At 37.2% G+C, this 22374-nt stretch overlaps 1 protein-coding gene across 9 annotated transcripts in view; it reads left to right on the top strand.

Moving 5' to 3' along the window:
- The window catches only part of LOC115336437 (aminopeptidase O (putative)), a 207707-nt gene that overhangs the window by 90459 nt on the left and 94874 nt on the right, over window positions 1-22374 (top strand). For all 9 annotated transcript variants that reach the window (XM_030003316.1, XM_041120724.1, XM_041120726.1 and 6 more), the window contains 4 exons: window positions 3682-3784; window positions 3903-4010; window positions 13664-13707; window positions 21481-21541. In XM_030003316.1, coding sequence (XP_029859176.1) covers window positions 3682-3784; window positions 3903-4010; window positions 13664-13707; window positions 21481-21541 — 316 coding nt within the window. The remainder of the gene's footprint in view (window positions 1-3681; window positions 3785-3902; window positions 4011-13663; window positions 13708-21480; window positions 21542-22374) is intronic.

The following is a 22374-nucleotide window of genomic DNA, read 5'->3' as shown; positions in this document are numbered from 1 at the left end:
TGCATAACTGTAGTTTTTCATTGATCTGTTTTACTTCATGTTTATTGATGAATTGTATATCCTACATGTAAGCAGAGTCAGTGAAGTTACACATTTGCAAGTATGCATTTTGATGATAGGTGTAAATACAAAAGCAAGCTTTATCACTAGCTGTCATACAGCTGTTGCCAGCACAACTACTGATTGACAGATGCTGGGAGTTCTGTTTGTTTGCTTTAAAATAAATTATTTTTAGGAACATGGGTTCATGTGATATGAAGCTTATCTGGATGTGTGTTTTCCATTTTCAACATTATGGAATCAGGTTTGTTGTCTTTTGCATTAATTATGTAGTTATTACTTTTAATAAAATGTGTATATGTAAATTTTTAAAATCATTTTTGTAAGGGCCTAAATATCCTTTGTAGTTTGAAACTCAGGAAGGATTGATTTATTCTGAAATTGAAACTTAAGCTTTCTATTGACTTCCACTGTTGGTGGACATAAGTGTCTGTAATAAGCATGCTGCTTATGTTTTGCATAGTGGTACTCTCAATGCTAATACAAAAGAATGACAATTATGAATTACTTGTTTGAAAAATATGCCTCTAATATACATTTCAGGAGAGGAACATGTTGCCAGCTTGGGATTCTGGCAATCTCTTCCTCTCTGATGTCTCTAGTTTCCTGCCGTTGCATTTAAGGACTCTCCACTGGTTTCAGTCAGATGTAAATATTCTCTACTATTTTTGTGGCATGGACTTGAATAGGTTCTCTCTTTGCATGTTTACTGTGTTTTTTTTTTTTTCATTTTCTTCTTCCTTCTGAAAGTATGTCCATGTGCTTTCCAGAGTCGATATATGAGAGAAAATTTCAGGCTTGGCATTGCACTGGGTTTTGAGTCTGTACTGAGGCTTGCACTGGTTCAAGCTCATGTTTTTATACAAGGACATTAAAAGTAAATAACTGTCTGTTACTTCTTACCAATTACATGAGGAAGAAAAAAATCAGCCAACCCACTCTTCCTAAGCATAAGCTTATTCCTCAAATAAGTTTTTTGTTCCCTGCTGGATGATCATATGATTTTCTGTGCTTTCTTCTGACAGCAGGAAAACCCTGCCCAAAACTTGTCAGCTGATCCTATTAACTTTTGATCCAGCAGACGAATACCTGTTCAGACTAGGTGAAAGCCACTCAGCAAACTGATCATCAGCATGATGTTTCTTGTTATTATGGATATTTGAGATCATGTTATAGTAGCATCCCATAAGCTACCTGTGAAAAGAAATGAAAGAAATGTGAAATGAAAGAAATAGATAAGTGTCCTCAGCAGGCAGCAGCTCTGAAAGGCAGCACCAGCAAATCTTAGTATTGAAGAAGAAATCTGTGGCACTGTAGTGCTCATACAGGATAATTCAGACAGAATCCTATGTATTTTCTCACAAAGTTTGAAGCAAACCTGCAGGGATGAAAGCACCTGTGAAATATATCCTGGCACTCATTCTGCTGGCAAGCGTCAACACTGGCACTCTCATCCAGTCTCTCATGTTACGAAAGCAAAGAAGCTTAGAGAAGTCCATTTTGTTCTGTGGAATAAAGCTGGTGTTGAGACTGTTTCATGTCCTAGCCCTTATGACTGAACCTCAGCTTGTGATTCTTCATTAAGACAAACCAGTGTTCATGTCTAAACTCTTGAGTTCCGCTTGAGTCAAGTCCGTTTCCCTCCTGAAGCAACGCTCTCTCACTGCTCTGTAGGTTTTTAAAGAGTTTTGTTCTATCACACTGATAGGATACATTCCTTTCAGATGGTCTCTTATAGTCTCTGCACAGGTTTTCAGGACTACCTAGGCCATCAGAGCATTTAATTATCAAGGATTTCCTGGTGAGTTGTACTTTCACTTTGTACAATGTACTTTGCCGCCTGGCAAACAAAAAGCAGCATCTTTTACTTCGTTCAGAAATTTGCCAGTATCTAAAATGTGCCATGTAGCAGTTTGAATACCTTGAATCAGCTTGCCTTTAGCATTATGCCTAGTTTCATCTACTAGGTTAGATGCCAGGTTTTGTAGGTCAGTGTAACAAACTTTCAGTCTCTGTACTTTCAATGTGTTGTAAATATACTAAGCATTGCTTTAAAATAGTGTGCTGAAGTACTGACAGCAGAGAACAGGGTAACTTTCTGAATATTTACACTCTTTTGCAGAAAGTATCAGGGGTATATATACATCCTTTGCAGAAGGAAGTTCTTCAGTACCATCATCCAGATGGGATATTGCTTTCTAGTCACCTACTAGGATCTACACAGGCACAAAGTTGGAAGAGGAAGGAAGGAAGTATGGTTGTGTAATTTAGAATAATTGTGATTATGGGAGGTATTTCAGTTTACTGTGGAACCTGTAGCCTGTGCTTGAACTCCATTTTTCAAAATCTATAGACTGGGGTATTTATTATGAGAGAAATGAAGCAGTTTGGGCTTTTTATATATGCAGATAACAATGAAAAGTCGCAAATGAAATGCCAGCAGACCTTCCTTCCAGGAGACTGACTCAGAATGGAAATAGGTGGACCTCTGCTCTCGTATAGTGGGTCTGCAATGATTACATGGTCTTGAAGAACTGGAGTTAACATAGGATAAGAAATCAGTTATTGATCTCCTCCTTTCAATGTTGAAGGAATATCTTCCTTGAAAGAAAATATGGACTATAGCATGGTAAAGGACTGTGTTAGGAACGGTGTGAAATTGAATCTGCATTTTTTCCCTGTTTTATTTTAAACAGTTATATTTTATCAAGATTTTATTATGAAGTGGATTTCATGTGCACAGGCCCTAAATACAGTGCCTAAAGGGGGGAAAAAAACCAGCTTAACACTCTGAACAACACTCTGATAGGAAACTATTACACAGATACAAAAAAGGAAGAGTGTTTTCCTCAAAGCAGACATAGATATGCAAGAAATTTGATCACAGGGATTAGCTCATGAGAAGTGTATGAGTGATGTGGTTTGAAGAATCCTGCACTGCTGTGGCCTCTGTTGCCCCTATTCTGTAGAAGTGGGGGAAAAGATGTTTGGTTTCCAAAACTGCCCATTTCAAAATCCACACTTAGAATTGGAGAGGTTGTTTCAGTCACAGGGTTAGGCTCCTAAGACAGACATCTGTTCTCAGACCACTGTTAGCTGGGATGTTTTCTGAACGGAAGAAAAAAAGCTAGAGGTCTCTTCAGTACTATGCCTGTGAAGGCACTCCTTCCAAATGAAGAAAAAATGTTCGCATAGCTTCTCTTTAGTTTCACTCTGTGCTCATAAGAGCCTAGAAGTCCTCCACACTTTACTGCTGTGGATTTGTGGCACATCAGATGCTGTATTACATTTTAAAATCAGGCAGTGAAGTAGAAGGTTTGTTCTAGACATTATTGTCTGTAAAACCCAAACCTGTGTGTCTGTGTGAAAGGCTCCCTCTTTTAAAACTTAAGCTACTTCTCTTCCAACCCCAAACAACAAAATGAAAAGCAGAACATTATTTCTTCTGTAGTGTATTGCATGCAGATGAAAGATGTTATTCTTGCAAGTACAGTCATGTAAGCTGTTAAGCCAATGTTCAGGTATAAGAAGAGAAATCTCTAGTTGAACATAATGACCCATTCCCCTTCCCTTTTTCTTTACTTGCTTATTCAAGACTTAATTAGTGTGTTACCATTTTAGGCCCAAAAAGGAGAGCACAGGAGAACTGAGTGAGTCTGGAGCATCTGTCATCAAACATGGTCTTAAAGCAGAAAAAATCTTCATGCAGGTTCACTATTTGAAGGTGAGTGTTGTCAGGTGATTTTTATTGAAATTGCTTTACTAATATGATAAAGACTTCTTTCTTCTAGACATCAGGAAATTCATAGCATCCTGTTTGTTTCTGGCTTAATTTCTTGCAGGGCTATTTCCTTTTGCGGTCTCTGGCAAGGACAATAGGAGAGGCTTCATACCTTGCATCTTTACGAAAATTTGTCCATAAGTTCCATGGGCAGCTTGTCCTTTCTCAGGTACTGTTCTTGGGGTTGTTCCGCACTTTCTGAAAAAACAGATTACCTAAACTTTGGGTTTGACTATGTAAGTCACCACTTCTGGTTGTGGTGAAAAGACAGAGGCAGTTGTAACTTGGCAATATTGGTGAAATTCCTACCTGCTAGAAGGCAGACATTCTTTTTCAGGGTGATACATAAATTGGACACCCTGCTGGTATCTGATAATGTAAACAATGGGTGTTGGGGGTTTTGTTGTTGTTGTTGGAAGGTCAATGTTCATAGGTGCTGATGTTCTCAAAGATAGGGTCATTTACCACGCTGGAATTGTTTCCTGTAGTCTTTTAGCTCATGGGTTTTGGTTGTGATCAATCCGTCTTTTCCCTGATATCTCTCTGTTTCTGATAGAGAAAAAACACAGAGTAGGAATGTAACTGAAAACTTCTATAAATTGTAACAGTGCATGCACATGATATTTCTGACTTTGTTTCCTTCCTCTCTGTGTGCTGCTTCATTCAATGCTTATAATTTCATAGTCTTATGAGGACGGTCTCTTTCTCACCAAGTCAGAGAGTGATGTCCCCATCACTCTGTGACATTGCACCCACCTGTATTACAGTCTTGTCACAGCCTCTGTATAGGTTTCCTCATCATGGTCCATACTCCCATGCTTTCTAAAGCATTCTGTAACTAAATTATTAATCTACAAGGGATGTTGAAGATGTGCTGCTTCTTTCTTTCAGTAGACTTTCTCTGACAGTGATATCATGCAGTGGCAGCCCACTCTGAAGAGCAGTTGTTCTCATGGAACAGTACTTCTTCCTGTACTGGTGGAGGCTTGGTTGTAAAAAGTAATGTTGAATTGGGAATCAGAATCTGCCCTCTCTAAGTCCAACTGCATGTATTAATCACTTGACTACAGACTTAGCTTGTTCTCTTCCTGTCAGAAATGGTGTATAATTATTCCATGCAAAGTAGAACAGCTTCAAAAGGAAAGACTGAGCAAGTCACAGCACAGTGTATTCTACCATCTGTTACACAGAGAACCCAGCTGAGGTTATAAATAGAAATTCACCTCCCCCTAGGTCTTTCTGAAAAAGTCCTGTAACCACTGGCGATAGCATTAAAAGGGGGACTGTCTTGTCCTCCAGTGTTTTGTTTTGAGAAGGGAATGACATACCTCTCCAAACCCAAAGTTCTAGGAAATCCTGTCATTGGTGATGAATCCAGCTTATGCTGTGGCACTGCAGCTTGTTGCTTCGGTAATGCTGTGAAAACAACTGTTTATGCGGGTGTCTGTGAACGAGGTCACTGAACTCCTCACAGTTAAAAACAGGCCTGGAACAATATGACAAGTATCTGGCATCGCCAGAAGAACAGTGTGATGAGAGTGAGGGGCAGGGTAAAAGAGAGGAGAACAGGTATGAGTGAATTTCTGAAACAAGTTTCTTTGCTGAAGTCTGTCTTTTCTTGAGTTATGGTTGAAATCGTTGAGGGGATTCAGTATTGTGATAAATGTCTCCTTGCAACACAGAGTAAGGGCTTCTGATTTTGAGGGAATGGGCTCTAACACTTTCCTGTTTCTTCCAGCCACAGTGATTCTTTGCTCATGTGCTTGCTGTTTTGAATCTCAGTCTTACAGGGTGAGATGTATGCCCATGTATTTTACAAATAGCTCACAGACTTGTGGATTCTTCTGTACGTCAAGTCACCCAGGCGTTAGGCATAGTAGGTCTACTGCAGCAGCTCTGCCCTGTGGAGGAAGGTTTGGGGTGTTAAGGGAGTTAATGTTTCCACTGCTGCAGCTGTTTCCTGTACCATGGTTCTGAGACTCTGACCAGTTATGTTTGGCATAGTGTGGAAAATGCCAGTGACTATATGAGTCTTGTCTACATTATGGTGTCCAAGATCATAAATATGACACTTCACTATTACACAGCTGGAAACTTTTTGAAAATCACAGAAATCATGAAACTGCTAAAACCAAGAAGCAGCCCAGTATTTTAATCTGGTGGTAAGAAAGGTGCTTGCATTTTGGTGAGAAGAAGTCAGCTTGTTGCTCCTGGTTGATGTGAGATGAGTTGAGCCAGTAGACTGCAAAATGTCTTAGCGCATTATACTATTAGTCATGATAGCTAGATTGCATTGCAAATGGACTACCCATCTACTACAGACTTCTGCCTTTGTCCAGCACTCTGCTATGAAATGTCAGTTTGCAACTTATCTAACTCCAGTGTCATAAGATGAAATACTATATGTTGTTTCTGCACCCAGAAACAACCATTTTGGTTATTGGATAAAAAAATTGTTCAGTGTTTTTAATTATTCAAGCAAGAGTAAGTGATGCTTTTATTTCAGCTTTCTTAGGCTACTTTTTATTTGAATATGTGCAATATATCCATAGCTATGTTCTTAACGTAGGTCAAAAAAGGTACTTTCCTTCATTTGAAGATACTTGATTTGGTGGAGAAAGAGCTCTGTACTATGTAACTTTTACTGTGTGCTTTTGTGCTTTTACCTTGTTTCACAGCAGCCTAAATTCAGCTCCCATCAAAGTTTCTGGGAAGAGAATTTTGCCATCATCCTGTTGTTTGGTCACTATGTTAAAAATGCAAAGGGGATAGGACTATATCCAATTGTAAATGCATTTACTTTCTTTGTAAGAAATCTTAAAGATTGTATTTATGTCGGTGTCTGGTATAGGTAGATAAGCAATCACAGCAGGACTTGCAAATGCAGAACCAATGAAGTCAAGTTAGCACAAAGTTTATTATTCAAGTTCCTTCAACAAACGTGCTGTCAGTGTTTAAATTAGTAAAAGATTTAAAATAAATGGAGGTGCAAATGGTACATTTAAATATCATAGTGTTGTATTTTCACCTTGTCCAAAATAATTGTAAAAGTTCCCAGCTTTAGGAGTTGTGGGGACGAGGGAAAGTAAAAACAGTGAAAATAATTGCCCATGTTCTGAATACTAGTCTTGTTTTCAGTGGTGTTTGTAGTATTTTTCCTAGATGGGAGCTGCAGGTGCAAGGAAATGACTTCAGATGTGAAACATTAATCAGTTTGCCTTTTTCCTTCATTTTGATTGCATGCTCAATATGTTTTTAATAGTAGGTTTTGTTTATTTTAGTTGAGTTAGCAACAGACAAGTAAAGCAAGTCTGGAATCTCCAAGAAGGATTTAAAAAAATCTTGCATTTTTCTTTCTGTGAGAGAATTCACTTACTAACTGCTCTGAATGAACTCTTCAAATAATGAATGGAGTGCTACTGACTATAAATAAATAGAAAGGCGTGCAAGTTGCTGATATTCCTAACACAGTTAAAGCTGTTGTTCAGTTTGATATTGAAATAAGAACACCTTGGGAATTGAATTGTTTGCAGACTTTAATTTTCATGTAGTTCTGTCTGCTATAATAGTAACCCAAGGTCTATAGTGTTCCTCCATCTGATAGAATTATAATTTGCTACAGTAAAATGACAGTCAAGGAGGCAGTGCTTCAAAAAAATCATAATTTATGCTATTAAAAGTTTTTAAGGCAGATGTATGGATCCAAGCCCACTGTGAATGTACCTATATCAACATGTTCCTGCACACCAATTTGCATGGGCACATACCATTATCATCATTTTATAAAATTGGTATCGGCACACACAAATCACCATTCAACTATCTTGTTGAACTTCTAAGTTGTAGAACTCTTGTAACTAGAATTGAAAGTCTAAGCATGCAATGTGCATGTATTCTGATGTTTCAGCCTATAGAATCTTTTCTTTAGATAAAAGTTTTAACTACAAATTTGTCTCTGCGGTTTAGCCCCATCTGTTCCATGGTTACTGACCTGTAAGCTTGAGCAAACAACTGTTGACATCAGTGAGGCATGGTATGGACCCTGGTGCTGTCCCATCCACAGCAGCCTCTAGGACAGGGGTCTTTGCTTTCTACACTCTCGTGTGCTTGGAAAACAGAAATAGATGGGTCAGTTTTACTCAGATTGCATTAGTTTCCTGTTCCAATTCTTGCATAAATCAACATATTCCTACTTTTTTGTTAGCTGTGCACCATGCAGCCTTCATTCACTTTCCTTATAGGTATGCATTATAAGACAACCTTTAATTACTACATGATCACTGTCCTTTTATTTATTTTTTTCCAAAGACGTTTGCCTCATTTATGTAGAATAGGTATTGCTCTCATATGAAGCAGCTGCTTGGTATTTTGTTCTCTGTTCATTGTTCATAAGCACAGTATGCTTTTCCTTCTGTTCAACTTTTTAAGTTTTAACAAGCGTAAAGCAATAAAAAAGACTGCTTCACTAGGTCAGACATTTTAACCTGAGATTAACTGTGTTTAAAATGCTTATGTATGTGACAATTGATTAATGTATGGATCAGTTAATTACATTGCACATTTTGACGACCCATTGTGTTCATATATAAAAATCTCACGAGCTTTAGGCTATATCTCTATTTCACTACAAGTATCTTGAAAGAAGGAACATATGAAATATTGTGCTTGAATTATAATTAAGACTAGGTTAGTAGAAGTTATTAACGTGGTATAAGGCAAGATTTTTGGGGGTGAGAAAACTTTTTTCTGATACACTTTTTTCATAATTGTATAAGATAAACTGCGTATCGTAAAGGACAGAGATCAGAATGAAGTAGTGCTAGAAATAGAATTGGAGAAGAAAGCAGAGAGTAGTGAAGCTAAGAGGAGCCCAGCTGTTTCATAATCATGTATAATACAGCTGATAATGTGTCACACATTTTAATGTCCCAATAGTACAGTTGCATTAAAAAAAAGCAAATATCTTTTGGTATCATTTATCTCAAGTGTAAAGATCTTAAAAGAATCAGGAAGTTTTACACATATAATTGTCTTCTACTGGGGAAGTGACACATATAATTGTCTTCTATCAGGGAAGTGACCCATATATCTGAAAATGTCTTGGAACTTTCTGATAAAGTACACAGATCCTTCCCATAGCTGCTGAACTTACTAAGTCTTGAGCTTCAGTCTTCAGCTGTGGAGTACCTTTTTGCATTTCCACTTCTGTTACAGTAGTCTCTCACTCCTCTGCTGACCTAAAGTTATTGTATTTGCTTAGCTTCCATTTAGCATCTTTCAAGCTTAAAATTACATGGTAGCTTGTTATGAAATATCATTTGATAGCAAAAAAGATAAAGTCCTTAATTCTGACCAAACTGACAAGGGAGCACTCCCAAAGTGTATGGGTTTTATCAGTGCCAAATCACAGGTCCAGCTTTTGTTTTTATCAGAGTCAAATGCATCTTACGTAATTTTCTGCTGGATAGTCTTAAACAGAAGTCCAAAGAATGATTGAGAGCTCTGTGTAGAACCATTGATACATGACAGATCTAGTTCCTCATCTTTTTCTTAGGTATATGTGTGTTCTTACAGTTTAATACATGTAAAGTAGAATGAGCCTGTGTTTAATTCAAATTTTAGGTGGTGGTATATTTAGCATTTTTAGTGGGCAGTGAGAATTTGTGTAACTTCTGAAGAAATTAAAACATTTCAAGTGAGTTTGAGACAACATAGGCTCTGGTGTCAAAGCATTAGGAGAAGGTGTGTTCAAGCTACATGCCTTCAATTACCTGCCTGGGGTCTAGTTTGAACCTTCCCGTCAATAAGGTGAGGAGGAATGCCAACACTTTGTTCAGTGAATTAAGTGACAAGTCAATATACTTTTTCCAACTTACATGGTCCCTGAATGGACTTACCTCCTCGGAGGTGTTTATACATGTACAAAGATTATTTTTGTGAAAGCTGGGGCTCTGACAGAAGCCCTTTTACTAATACAGCTGGGGTGTTTTAAGACTTGCTTCCCTTAGTTATTCACACAGTAACTAAGAGGACAAATTCAGTCTTGTTAGTATGGACAGTTTACAAAGTTGTGTGAAAGCACTGGACTGTGAATTTGGGCAGCTCAGGCAGGGATACCTTCTGCTGCTGTGCTACACAGGGACAATAAACCCGGCCCCGGGGAAGGGCCATCCAGGGGACTGATATCACCCTAAATATCCACAAGAAGATTTACCGGAAATCCTTGTTAGATCCTCCTATGTGTTACATTTTCTTGTTTGTCAGAATAGTTGGTCATTTTTCTTTAGGGAATGGCTAGTGATCTGAATGCAGTTCATTGGCATGGGGTAAATGGGCAACAAATTCTGCTTTTGACTGGAGCTAGTCAGAGGCTCTGTCACCTGGGGCTTAAACTGTTAAAGCTGTCTGGCTAATGATTGCTGCCTGATAATAGAACATATAGTTGGCGAGTCTTGCTTACTCTTGGTAGGAAGTTGTCGTCTTTGAAGGGGCATTCCAAGCTTGTTACCAAAACCCCAAGAGAAGGATTTCAACATGTTGCTGATTTTGTTAAATAAAAGCCAGGAAGATGAACAGGGAGGGAATTTCAAATAAACAGGATCCTAGCAAGGGTGTTCATTATTTATTTTTCCACCCAAAAGGGACAAAGTAATGTTTACCATTTAGTTATGTCATTTACAAACTGCATAATTGATATGAATAGTTTAACTTTCAGTGGGTAATTTCTGTAAGGAATTGGATGTAAGTGCATTTGTTTATTTGTTGACAACTGAATGTCCTTTCAGATGTATCACTTTTAGTCATGAAATCTCCATTGTTTTTATGGACCCTATTTATATTTGAGTTAGAGAATTTAACTGAAAGTATCTGGTGGTTGTAGAGTACTTGAAATATCTAGATTTGAGTTTTTCGTAAAGAGGATATAATTTGCCTTTTAATATTCAGTGTTCTTTATTTAATACCAACGTGTGTGGTCAGAGAGAAGTACCTGTCTGGTGCCCAAAACAGTTCAAGAGTAGAAACATGCTGCTCATTGCTCCAGACAAGAATTGGAGTAATAATATAGCATCTTTAGTCATGAAATAAAAGGTCTTCTAAACCCAGGTCAGTCTAGTTACTGCTTCAAGTAGCCTTCATTCCTAGGGTTCTCAAAACTACTTCCTTCAACCTACTTCTCAGTCTATGGGTCCCCACTTTTCTTTGCCTTTGACTCAGACATGCTACATGCATTAACAGTGCAAAGAAAACTTCTTCTTGATCTCAATTCACAGTCTGTATCCAGATTTGATCTGCTCAGCAGCAGCCCAGAGTTGCAGTTGTGATTAAAATTGTTGGTTTCAGTCTGGACTATGGTGAGAGCAGACAAGAGTCTTTAGGAAATTTAATTATAAGGGTCTAGCAAATCCTTAGCGAACGTGTGTGAACTCATTTTTCAAAGGCTTTTTCAGTTTGGCCAAATGTCAATAAAATTCCACAAACTGCAGAATAACAGTTTCTTTATATAGGGAAAAGTTGTTTTCTAGCCTCTGGGTTGCCAGCCACGGAAGAACAACAAGAGTATGTAGGGAAGTAAGATTATTTAATCATATGAATATAAGCCAGTTTGTTAATAATGCAGCACTGCGGTGGCATGTGATTTCTAACTCATATTTTCATTCTGGCTTCATTGAATTACTTGTAACAAAGACAAAAAGCAAACTATAATTTGTTTTCTGATCTGGCTCAGCATTTATTTATGATTACCCTGGTCATCCACAAGTCTTTGCTTCAAAGTGTAAGGTCACTAGAACCTCTGAAAGAAATGACATCAAAGCTTAAAAAAACCCGCATTATCCCCTAACTTTTCTCTTGAACACTTCTGAACTATTTCATCCGAGGAGGAAGAAAAAATAGCCTGAGGATAAAATTTCACTCCAGATGGTTAAAGTTTGGCAAAATTATAAGCAACTGAAAAGTCAGACCTATAATGGGATGTGTCATGCAGACTTGATAATAGGCAAATGTTAAAAGCCATGCAAATATGAGGTAAGTGGTAATTTGTTTTCCTACTCTGTTTTGAAGCATCAAAATAGAAGCAGTTAAGATAGAATAGATTAATCCTAATTGTAAGAAAGTATGTAGAATGATGCTTACTGCCTTATTCTTAATCTGTATTTGGAAAAATGAAGACAGCTTTAATCACAAAGGTGATGTTTAATTTCATAGTATAATATACAGAATATAAAAACACTTGTAATACCAGAAGTATCTTCAAGTGCACTGTGGTATTGATTATAAAAAGTTGATGCAATCCAATCAGGGAATCTAGCTGCATTAATGTATACAGAGACAGTGCAAATAGTGTCAAGGATGACCACTTCAGTATTACTTTTCACACACTTTTGAAACAACTCTAATGATGATCTTTTCATAGTGTTTATTTCTGTGTAAGCTTACTTTGTACCTCCAGAAAAGGTTCCACAAGTGGAAGGAGATGGTAGTTCTCTGTTTACATACAGAATAATGGTACAGAACTGCAAGCAGTAGTATGAAATAAGGGGATTTCACGCTTTGTCATCATGTCAGCAGTACACTGTAGTTAGGACAGAACAACTCCTGGCATAGGTAATGATGGCATTCTTGCCACAGCAACACTGAGCCCAGCACTGTGTAATTTACCTTTTGTTGTAAGCAAATTTTGCAGCCACTGCAACATAGCCTGAATCTCACTTGTAATCTAAAGGAGGAAGACTTAACCATGTTACCAGGAATTTCAGCTGCCATCACTCTTTCTTTGATTCCCTAACAATGCCATAATCAGACAGAGAAACAGGATCTCTCATTGAATGCCATGGTGGAGTCCCTAAGTAAAACTTTTCTGCCTTTTAGGAAACATTCTTTAAGACCTTAGAGTGCAAGTACTTCCAATCAGAAATCAGCCTGCCCTCATATATTGCAGTGAGGAACTTCATTAGCCTATGAAACTTGTCTCCACAAAGACTAGTATTAATAAAGTGGATGTATTGCTTTATGAAATAGCATATAAATGAGTAATCCATATTAATAAATCCTCTTCTTATGAGACTGTTCAGAGGAGTGCATTGTGTCAAAGTGATTGTCAATAAAATGGGGTCATGTATAGTGTGTGGTGCCAGAGGACCTTCAAGTAATGTCAGATGTAACTTTCTCAAGAGGGTTTATCATGCTGTTGTAAGTGAGGATGATAGTAATGGTGTTCCATTGGCATTGGACCTTTGTAAATCCATGTAAGAAATTCTAGCTACCTTTTCTTTGAAGAATTTACTCCTTAGTTGGTGTGGTTGGCAGCAACATTGTGAATTTTGTCACAGAATGAGGAGTAGGTGGGATCTTCCAATCAGATATGTGCATTAAGGAAAAAAAAAGCCTTATGTGGTTATATAATTAAAGACAGCGTGGTAACATAAGCACAGTAGAGAGAGTGTAAACACCCTTAATTCTGGTGTTTCTTAGCCTTTGAGTATGTGAATCTGCAGCCTTTAACAGTTTTAAATATAGTTTGTGTGTGTATATTATAGATTAAATAAAAGTGGGAATGTGGGATTGTGTTAAAATAGTCAGCAGGCTTTTCAAGCCCATTTTCTTTCAATATTGACACTTTTTACTTGAGTGGGCTGGAAAACTGACAAACATAACGTATGTTGTATAAATAACTGAGCAGAAAATCACCATAGCGGATATATAAACTTCTTTCTTATCATTCTGTTATCTGCAGTCTTTAAAAATCCATTGCTTACTAGCAATGCAGACACAGAGTTATGTCTTCATAAACACACTAATTGTGGTGCTTTGTTCATTTTCTAGGATTTTCTTTGCATGCTGTTGGAAGACATCCCTGAACAAAAAGAGTAAGTGAGAACCAGGTTAGAAAAGTCAAAGAAGAAAGTAGAAATCAGATTTAAATATCAGCTGTACTATCCAGAAATAGTAGGATTTCATTTAGTATTGTTCTACTTGGTTTTTTTCAAGTGTGCATGTGTATCATTCTCTGAAAATTCTCGTACATATATACACAAATAATCTGACATTTGCTGTGTTACTGCTATCCCATGTTCCCTGCAAGCAGTCCCTTTAACTTGTTAGGGCAGCAGTGAGGTCCTGTGTTCACTATACGACCTGAAGTGCCAGTCACAGCTGCCTTCTCAAACTAATTTGTGATCCTCCTGCCAGCTGCTTTTGGCACATGGTGCCCTACAGCAAGGAGGCCAGAGCTTTGCCGTGGATCTAGGAAACCAGAGAAGATGGATTTTTCTCAAGCAGTAGTCTGGTACCATCCCCTCCCTGTCATACAGTGTGCCAAATGGCGAAGGATGGAAAACGCTGATGGAAATCCAGTGTTAATTGCCTGACGTCCTTCAAAATCCTTCTACATGTGACTGTGACTGGCTGAAGGTGATAGAGCTTTGTATCCCTCCCTGCTTATCTGTTGGTTTGTTCTGTGCTACTACAGACTGTGCTACAAATACAGGTTCTTTTGTAGTGCAGCTTTACATATTATAGTTTTTAAAAATAATGTATTCACTTGAAAAATGCAATTTTGGGGAGCAGGATTCCGAAAGTCTTCATAAATCTGGGTGAGTAGTTTGGAAAAAAAAAAAGGAGGTAAGATATTCATAGAAGTTCAATGTATTGAGTTTTTTAGTGAAACCCTTCTGCTCTTAGAGGGTGAGGGACGGAGAAGCTAGTTATCATCGAGATAATGTGTTTTGTGGCATCATGAGTTTAGTTGGGGTGGCGTTACATTTTCCAACAAGGTACCATAGGATGATATTTTGTTTATATCATTGGATATGGGTTTCCAGCCCAAATATAATCAGGAATATTAAATGGAATATATGGGAAAGTGGATTATTTAATGGCATGATTATACATTGATTTGTTAACAAAATCTCTGTTTTCCTTCATTTTTTCACTTGTGTTTCTCTGAAGTCCAAACCCAGTGCAAAATGTTATTTGAGTAAGCATCCAATTTTCCACCTAGAAGCATGCCAAAATATTTAAACTTTCAGTGACACTTATGCAAAAGAATTATGTCTCCCATTTGCATTGCATCATACTCCAGAATGTATGAACAAAATTTCAGATCTGTGGTAATTCACTTTACAATCAGACATAGACTATATCTGAACTTACCTACTGCCAAGATTACCTTGGGTGCAGGTATCAACAGCAATGCCAAGAATAATAGAGCATCTGGATATACAGAAGGCCTTCATTTCTTATCTGCTACAAGGATGTTTTTTCATTCTTAAATGTATTCTGTTGTTAGTACACAAATACTAGCCTGAAGTAAACGCAAAGGGAGGAAAGAGAAAAATGAAGTACTTTTAGAGATCATCTGCTGATGAGTGCTTTTTTGCACAAAGTTTCAGTCATAAGAATGAAATGTGTTTCAAGATTAGAGCAACAAAATTCTTTGTTTTTCAAAGAAAATTAAAAAAAAAAAAACTCCCAGACTTGTGTAATTCTACCAGGTAAAATCTTAATGTTTAAACTAAATGCTTCTTTGTAATGGAGGCTGGACTTGATAATTAAAAAAAAATAAAGAATAGAGAAATTAGTAGTAGTGAATCAAGCCAAATCCTGCCCTCAGCTGTGTAACAGAGGCAAACTAGTGTAGCTAGGAGTAGAATTTGGCTTATGGGAGATTTTTGTAATAAGAACAGGATTAACATTGGCAGAAAGCAATCATACAACAGTGTGGAAATTTTCTGTAATTATTATGTTGGAGTAATGCAATATTTCTGCTATTGGATACAGCACACTGTATCTAAAAGATTCTCACTCTTCCAGTACTTAGTTCCTTTAATTTTTACCTACAGGAAATTTTTTAGTACATTCCCAGTGATGAGCAGTTCCAAGATACAGACGTAACTTCTATAAGTGGCAGTCATCGATTTTTGCTACCTTTTGTACTCAGAGGAGGAGGATTATATGCCTAGTTTATAGGGCTACTTCACTTCCTGCTCTGACTCAATTTTAATGGCACGTTAGCTGTAGGAATCCATTCTGCAAGGCAGGATCCTCCTGTTTCTGGGCTGTGGCTGAATACTGACGATCAGATAGGCCTAGCACTACCTTCTGGTCCTTTAGAATTTCCTAACTTGCCCTTAAGGCAGATTATTTCTATGTGTGAAGGGCTAATGGCAAGAAGGACAAACCAATACCTATCATTATCCTTCTCTGTTTTCAAAGCCTTTTAAAATATAACATGGGCTGGCTATAGTCTCACATTATCTTGGCCTTTCTGTAGAAAATCTACAATACTTCCCACGTGTAACTGAGGCATCCTATTTCCTTATATATAACTTGAAACTTCGCTACATTAAAAAAAAAACAATCTAAACCAAACAACAACAACGAACCCTCTTATGTGTCTGTATATCACAGTGCAGTAGATTTGATAAAACTCCCAGTGGCTCTGTTCTCCCCAAGGCTTACACCCATAGTCTTTGCTGTAAATTGATCCTCTCCACATCTGTGCAGCATGTGAGCTGTGCAGAGACTCAGTGTTTTTAAGACCCTGTAACAGAGGGTGAGTTTCACCAGCCTCAGATAAATCAGAGTCGCAGCTGCTTGTCCTCTTTATAACTGCAGATTTTTTTGAGGAGGTCAGTTCTGTTCTTTGGGGTTTTCTGGTGGTATTTTTTATTTAATTTCATTCAATAAAATAAATAAGTGTACTAATAAAGCTGTGGTTTTAATAATACATTATACACAAAGGAAGGCTTGTGTTACAGCTCTGCTATTTGTACTGTTAATAACTCAGGCTTACTAACCACATTCCTTGGATGTCTTCATAAATTGTCAATTAAGTACTAAATCAACGTTAAAATAATGCTGCAATTTCGAACTACTCAGCTCTACAGGTATATGTCTTTCGTTCATACTTGCTTTCTTTGTTACTCACATTATCATGAATGTGGTGATTTTGACTGAAACAAACAGCTGGTAGGCACCTAACTCCCAAAGCAAATCATTGGGAAAGATTTTTCCCAGTGTTTTTGATTCCTCCATTTTTTTGGTAAGCCAAAATATTTATGCTGGACAAAACCCAAAGGAAATCTTATCTGCAGAAAGCTATGGCTAGTTGACAGAATCACTAATCAGTCACTAGTCTTTGATCTGCTCTAACTATGCCTCCATATTTAGCTGGAATGGCTTACTTTGAAAATGATTGATGTATATGAAGGTATATATCCGGATGAAGCAAATATGCTTGTTGAAGTATTTTCAGTTGGATATGGCAGGCTTTTTAGCTTCCTTTAAAAAAAAAAAAAAAAAAAAAAAAAAAAAAATTGCACACTTTCATGTGCACTGTTCATTTGCTACAGTATCTTATTCTAAAAGTAGTTTCTTCTCCTTGATTGAGGAATTAAGTGGGTTTATCTTAAAGTTGGTAGAGCGCCTTGGGGCCTTGTGTAATGAAAACTTGATATATAGACATCTTTTATATTGCTAATTTTCAAATTATGATTAATGTTAGTATTTTACAGAGCTTGCTGTGAAGCATTGAATCGGGCCATGAACAGTATGTATGCATGTTAGGAGATCATTCCTAGGCTTATTGTCTAAACAAAGAGACAAGGGATGAGATAATGGATGTAATCACATTCTCATTTTAAAGTAGGGAACCGTAGTACAAAGCAATTGAAGAACCTGCCCAGCCTCGTAATAGCTGTTACAGTGCTAATCAACCGAACACAGACCCCGCAGTCCAGTATAGTACCTTAACCAGAAGGCCATTCAGAAAATCGCACACGCATCAGATTTAAGTCCTTACAGATGCTTAACTGCAACAGAAGCAGATGGTAAGTGCCCTTTCTGAATATGGATGCTTTACTGAACTGCAGCCTCTACAAATATCAGGCCCTGTGTCCTTTCTCCAGGACATTTGTTTTGAAATAGCAGTTTGTTTGTGATCTATTTTTTGGGCTTGATCTGAAGCCCACCAAGTTAGTGGAGACCTTTCCAAGGACTTCACAGTTCTTCAGTATTGACTCTCAACACATTCAGAGTACATCTTTGCAACAGTCCGCAAATTACTAATATATTTGGGAAAAAAATAGTGAATGCCTGTAAACTGCTAAAACAAGTTGCTTTTTTTGATGGGTGCCGACAAGAATGCCCTAAGTTGGAAAAAAAAAGGTGTGTGCAAGTACAAAGGAGACAGCATATGGTCATGTGACAGGTGTTTAGCTGAAATTGAGCGTGTTGCAAGCAGAGAAATAGCAGCATTGTTGTCTTTGCCCTTGAGAAAAATGTCAAAGTTTCAGGAGAGGCTGAGCAACTTACTAGTGGTGTTTCTGGCTGGATTAGTGTGGTGTCAGAACAGTGCAATTCCCCTCAGTGTCATAAGCTCATTTCAAAGTCAGTGTTTTGAAATGAGCTGTTGTTGGCTTTAAAAGAAATAGAGGGTATATTAAGCAAAGACACTACATAGCAAATGTAACATAGATTATTTTGCATAGTTGTTTTTTTTTTTTTTTTTTTTTTCCCCTGAGGAAATTTTGCACTTTAACTTTAGTTTCTGGGCGGGGAAAAGAAAAAAAGGACAGACTGGCATTGTGAGGCTGTGTTTCTTACCCTGGGTAAGACATATTAAATGCCCAAATAAGGGTATTTTTCTCTAGCTGCTAGCTCTGCTTCAGCATTGGAACACTAAGCTGTATTAGTTTTGATTCATGCAATAACAAATAAAAAGTTGTTATTCTGATTATACTGCTTGAGACAGAATAAATGGTATGATACACCTAATCTACCTTTGACTATATAAAATTTGGGTGTCCAGTTTTAAGCTAGCCCTGTATGTGCTCTCTAGTAACCAGACAGAAGTAAGAACTCAAGAAAAAACATCAAATTATCCCAAAGAAGGTGAGTTGACTGACTGTTTGGAAATACTTCTCTTTCTCTCCATTCCCTGTGGAAGAGACTCAGCTAACTAACTTAGACTAGACAACAATTTTTAGAGCACTGTAGTGAGGTGAAGGTTAATTATAGCCTGAAGGATATAGCAGTCAAATGCTCTAAATTTCATAAATTTGCACAAATAACAAGGTACTACTAAAAGCTGACCAAATCTGGATGTTTAGTAATTCATTTGAATGTAGAACACTACCCAATTTCAAGCATGGCATTTATGTCCACTTATATGTAGAAAATTGATTTCCATAGTGATCAGACATGCAGAATGGTAATTTCCTGAAAATTCAGAATCCTGGCTGTGTAGAAATGCTTCTGCTTGACTGCTGCAATTATCTGAACCACATGATCAGAGGGAAATTTTTGTTTGTCTGTGACAGTCTACAATCTCCTGATGTTACAAGAGATATTTTGACATTTCAGATTTAGTGATTGGGAAGATTTCTTTGTCTCCGTGGGAATTACTCTCTCTTTTGGGGATTCACCTCAGCTAGGCTGATGTGTCATCTCTTACTTGTAGAGACACTGTTGAAGTGAAGTTTGGACCTAAATTACATGAATTATCAAAATGTATTACCAGCAGCAAATAGACTAGTGCTATTTCCCCATTAAGCCTTATTGGCCTTCACCATCAGATACGACTGATCAAAAACTGAAGAAGACTGTTAATAGAAGGTGAAAGCATATATGAATGGCTTTATTGTCATTGTAATCTGAATGTTCTTTTTCTTTAATCTGTAGCTTCTTCTGATTTTCAGTATGATGCTGTAACCCATGTATGCAAGCATATCTTAGTAGCTGAATGACACAGGGCAGCATTTGTGAGGCAAGACTTTCTTATGTTTAAGGCACTTGGTGTCCAATTTTTGCCTTTGTTACAAAATTGCTGTGTATGTTGGAGAAGCTTATTAAGACTGGATTGCTTATTTTTTGCATATACTGTTGAACAATTACTCAATGAGAAGCTAGCTGACTCTCTATTTTGATCAGATTCTCCCACCCCTAATTCACATTAGCAGAATTTTATTCTTTTAAGTGGACTTGCTCATTCATTCAGAGTACTGCTTAGTGTGAGTAGGGATGGCAGGGCTTCCACCACAATAGTGTAGAGTGGAGGTTGTAGCTGTTAATTCTACCTCAAAGGAATGGTAACACAGTTCTGCTTGGAGATGGACGGTAAATTTTTCATCTTGGATTCAACAAGGATAAGAATATCTAACTCAGGATATAAGCCATGTCTCAAAAAGTCCTGTTGTTACACCTGTTAACACCAGTAATTTAAATCTTTGGTCATTCCAAATAAAACCAGCCAAGTTAAAAAAATGTAGTAACTATGATCAGTAAACACACAGAAATTTTTACTCTATGAATGTGTTCCAGGTTCATCCACTAACATATTGCTTGAATGCTTTTGAGACTCTATAAGCTCTCTAAGCCTTAGTTTTCCCATTTGCATGTCAGACATAACAGTGATTGATCTCTCTCCCATTGGCATAGTGAAAGTTAATATTTAAAGATGTTTAAAAATCGTTCAGTAAAAATGACTGATGTATTCATTACAAATCCTTCTTAGTCACTGATACAGTCCATAAATAAACCTCCTTTAGGGTCAGAATTTTGAGCACAGCTTTGTCAGGGGTTGGGGGGTGGGGGTGGGGAAAGACTTTTTTGTCATGTATTTCAAATAAAAATTGTATTGGGTTGCTTGCCTTCCTACTTCAGAGCTTCAAAATGGCTGTTCCTTTCATGAATGCTTTATTGGTTATGGTCTACATTACATACATGAAGGTAGCTGCAAGTATTAGAATGAGTCTTGCCAAGACATTACCATGCACAGGACCATGCACATGTATTCTGCTTCTCGTAATATTTGCATTCATTGAGGGCTTACTCAGGTTCCTTTTTTCAGTACTGGCATACTGCATGGACAGCATGTGGGGGGGTTGGTTTGGGGTTTGTTTTTGTTTTTAAATTGGCTTCCCTGCAGGTTGGGAAGTCTTCAACCAGAGTTGAAGTAAATGCAACAGAAGTTGCTAACCAAAGTAAAAGGGGAAATACAATTTCTGAATTTGCAAATGCTTATGCATGTGGTTATTTCAGTCCCACACAGCTTGATCATGACAAACTATTTCCTTTTGTTGGGGCTCCAGACTATTCTGTGACTTCACTGTGAATGTTAGCAGGATATTAAAAAAGTGCAGAAAAAATGAAACTAAAATATATTAGATACTTGGTAACTTTGAGGATTAATATCCTCAGTGCCTTTTAAAACCCCCAAATTTAAGGAAGTTTGTATTTAATTTCATTTTCTTCAGTATTTTATCTTTACATGTAGGCTGCTTCTGTAACAAAATACTGGTTTTGAATGTCTCTTCAACAAGAAGTAGAGCACCTGCTCATACTTTACATGTTTCATAAATGCAGTTTACCATCTCACACTTTCTCTGTCAATCCTCATAAGCACTGAATTTATCATTTGAGTTTTAAGCACACAGAACCTGATCTGTCTTTAATTTGCTCATATCACCTCTGATTATATTACTCATTAAAAAACCAAGAATGTAGTACCATTGCAGTACAACCAATACTTGGAATTCAGGGGTTTTCTCAGCTTCTAAAGGGTTAATTTTCATGTGGAAAAATTGGTATTTTTGTGTGTGTCTTCTAATTTTTTTTTTTTTTTTTTTTTTTTTTTTAAGATCTGGGTTAACTGTAGAAAGTATCTTCCAGAATTGGCTTGACACTTCTGGAATACCAAAGGTAAATACAAAACAGCAGTTCTCAGTTCTTTCTGGAGTCTTGCATTTCTCATTACCTTATACATTATTTAAATCATTGCCTGAAGTTATAACAAGTATGGTTTTAAATAAACAGTTTTGATGATGACTGCTTTCCACATCTTTATAGGGGTTTAGCTTTTATCAGTTGCAGGTTTTTGCTTCTGCCATCATCTCAACAACCTGCCAAAGAGCAAATCTTAGAAAACTTAGCCTGTAGCTTAATATTGTAGTCACATGGAAATATGCTTTACAGTATAGTGGTGGACTCTACTAAACGTAAGGAGCATTGTTCACAGTTGTCAATATATGAATTACTTGAAAGCCATACTGACAGCAGTAACTAAATGTTAAATTATTTGTACTTTGATATTTTGTGAATATTGCGACTTGCTCGCGAATCTGCTGCATGGGTAACATATTTCATTGGTGTTCCAGCCCTGAGACTGAGCATTATTTTCTGCTTTTAATACTAAAAGCTTTTAATATTAATGTTTTAAATTCTGTGAACTGAAAATGCTTATTTGTGTCTGTGCTATGTGAAGGCTCTCATTATTTGTTTTTGTCCAAAACTGGGATTAGACGATGAAAGATATCCCTGTATAAATCTTCCTAAAAACAAGTTTTACACAAAGTAAGTTTTTACTATACACCTGGGGCTCAATTTCTAACTCATTTCCCCTAAGCTGGCATCCCCTAGGTTGCTTGGGATTTATCTTACCTAATGCTCACATTTGTTTCCACTTTGCATTAGCATTTAAAAAGAAAAAAAACTTTTAAGAGTTAGAATGATAAGTCCTGGTTTGTATGTGCACA

This window comes from Aquila chrysaetos, chromosome Z, assembly GCF_900496995.4.
Source record: "Aquila chrysaetos chrysaetos chromosome Z, bAquChr1.4, whole genome shotgun sequence".
In the NCBI taxonomy this organism is placed as follows: Eukaryota; Metazoa; Chordata; class Aves; order Accipitriformes; family Accipitridae; genus Aquila; species Aquila chrysaetos.
The sequence above is the reverse complement of the archived record's forward strand: the minus strand, read 5'-3'. Positions and strand labels throughout refer to the sequence as shown.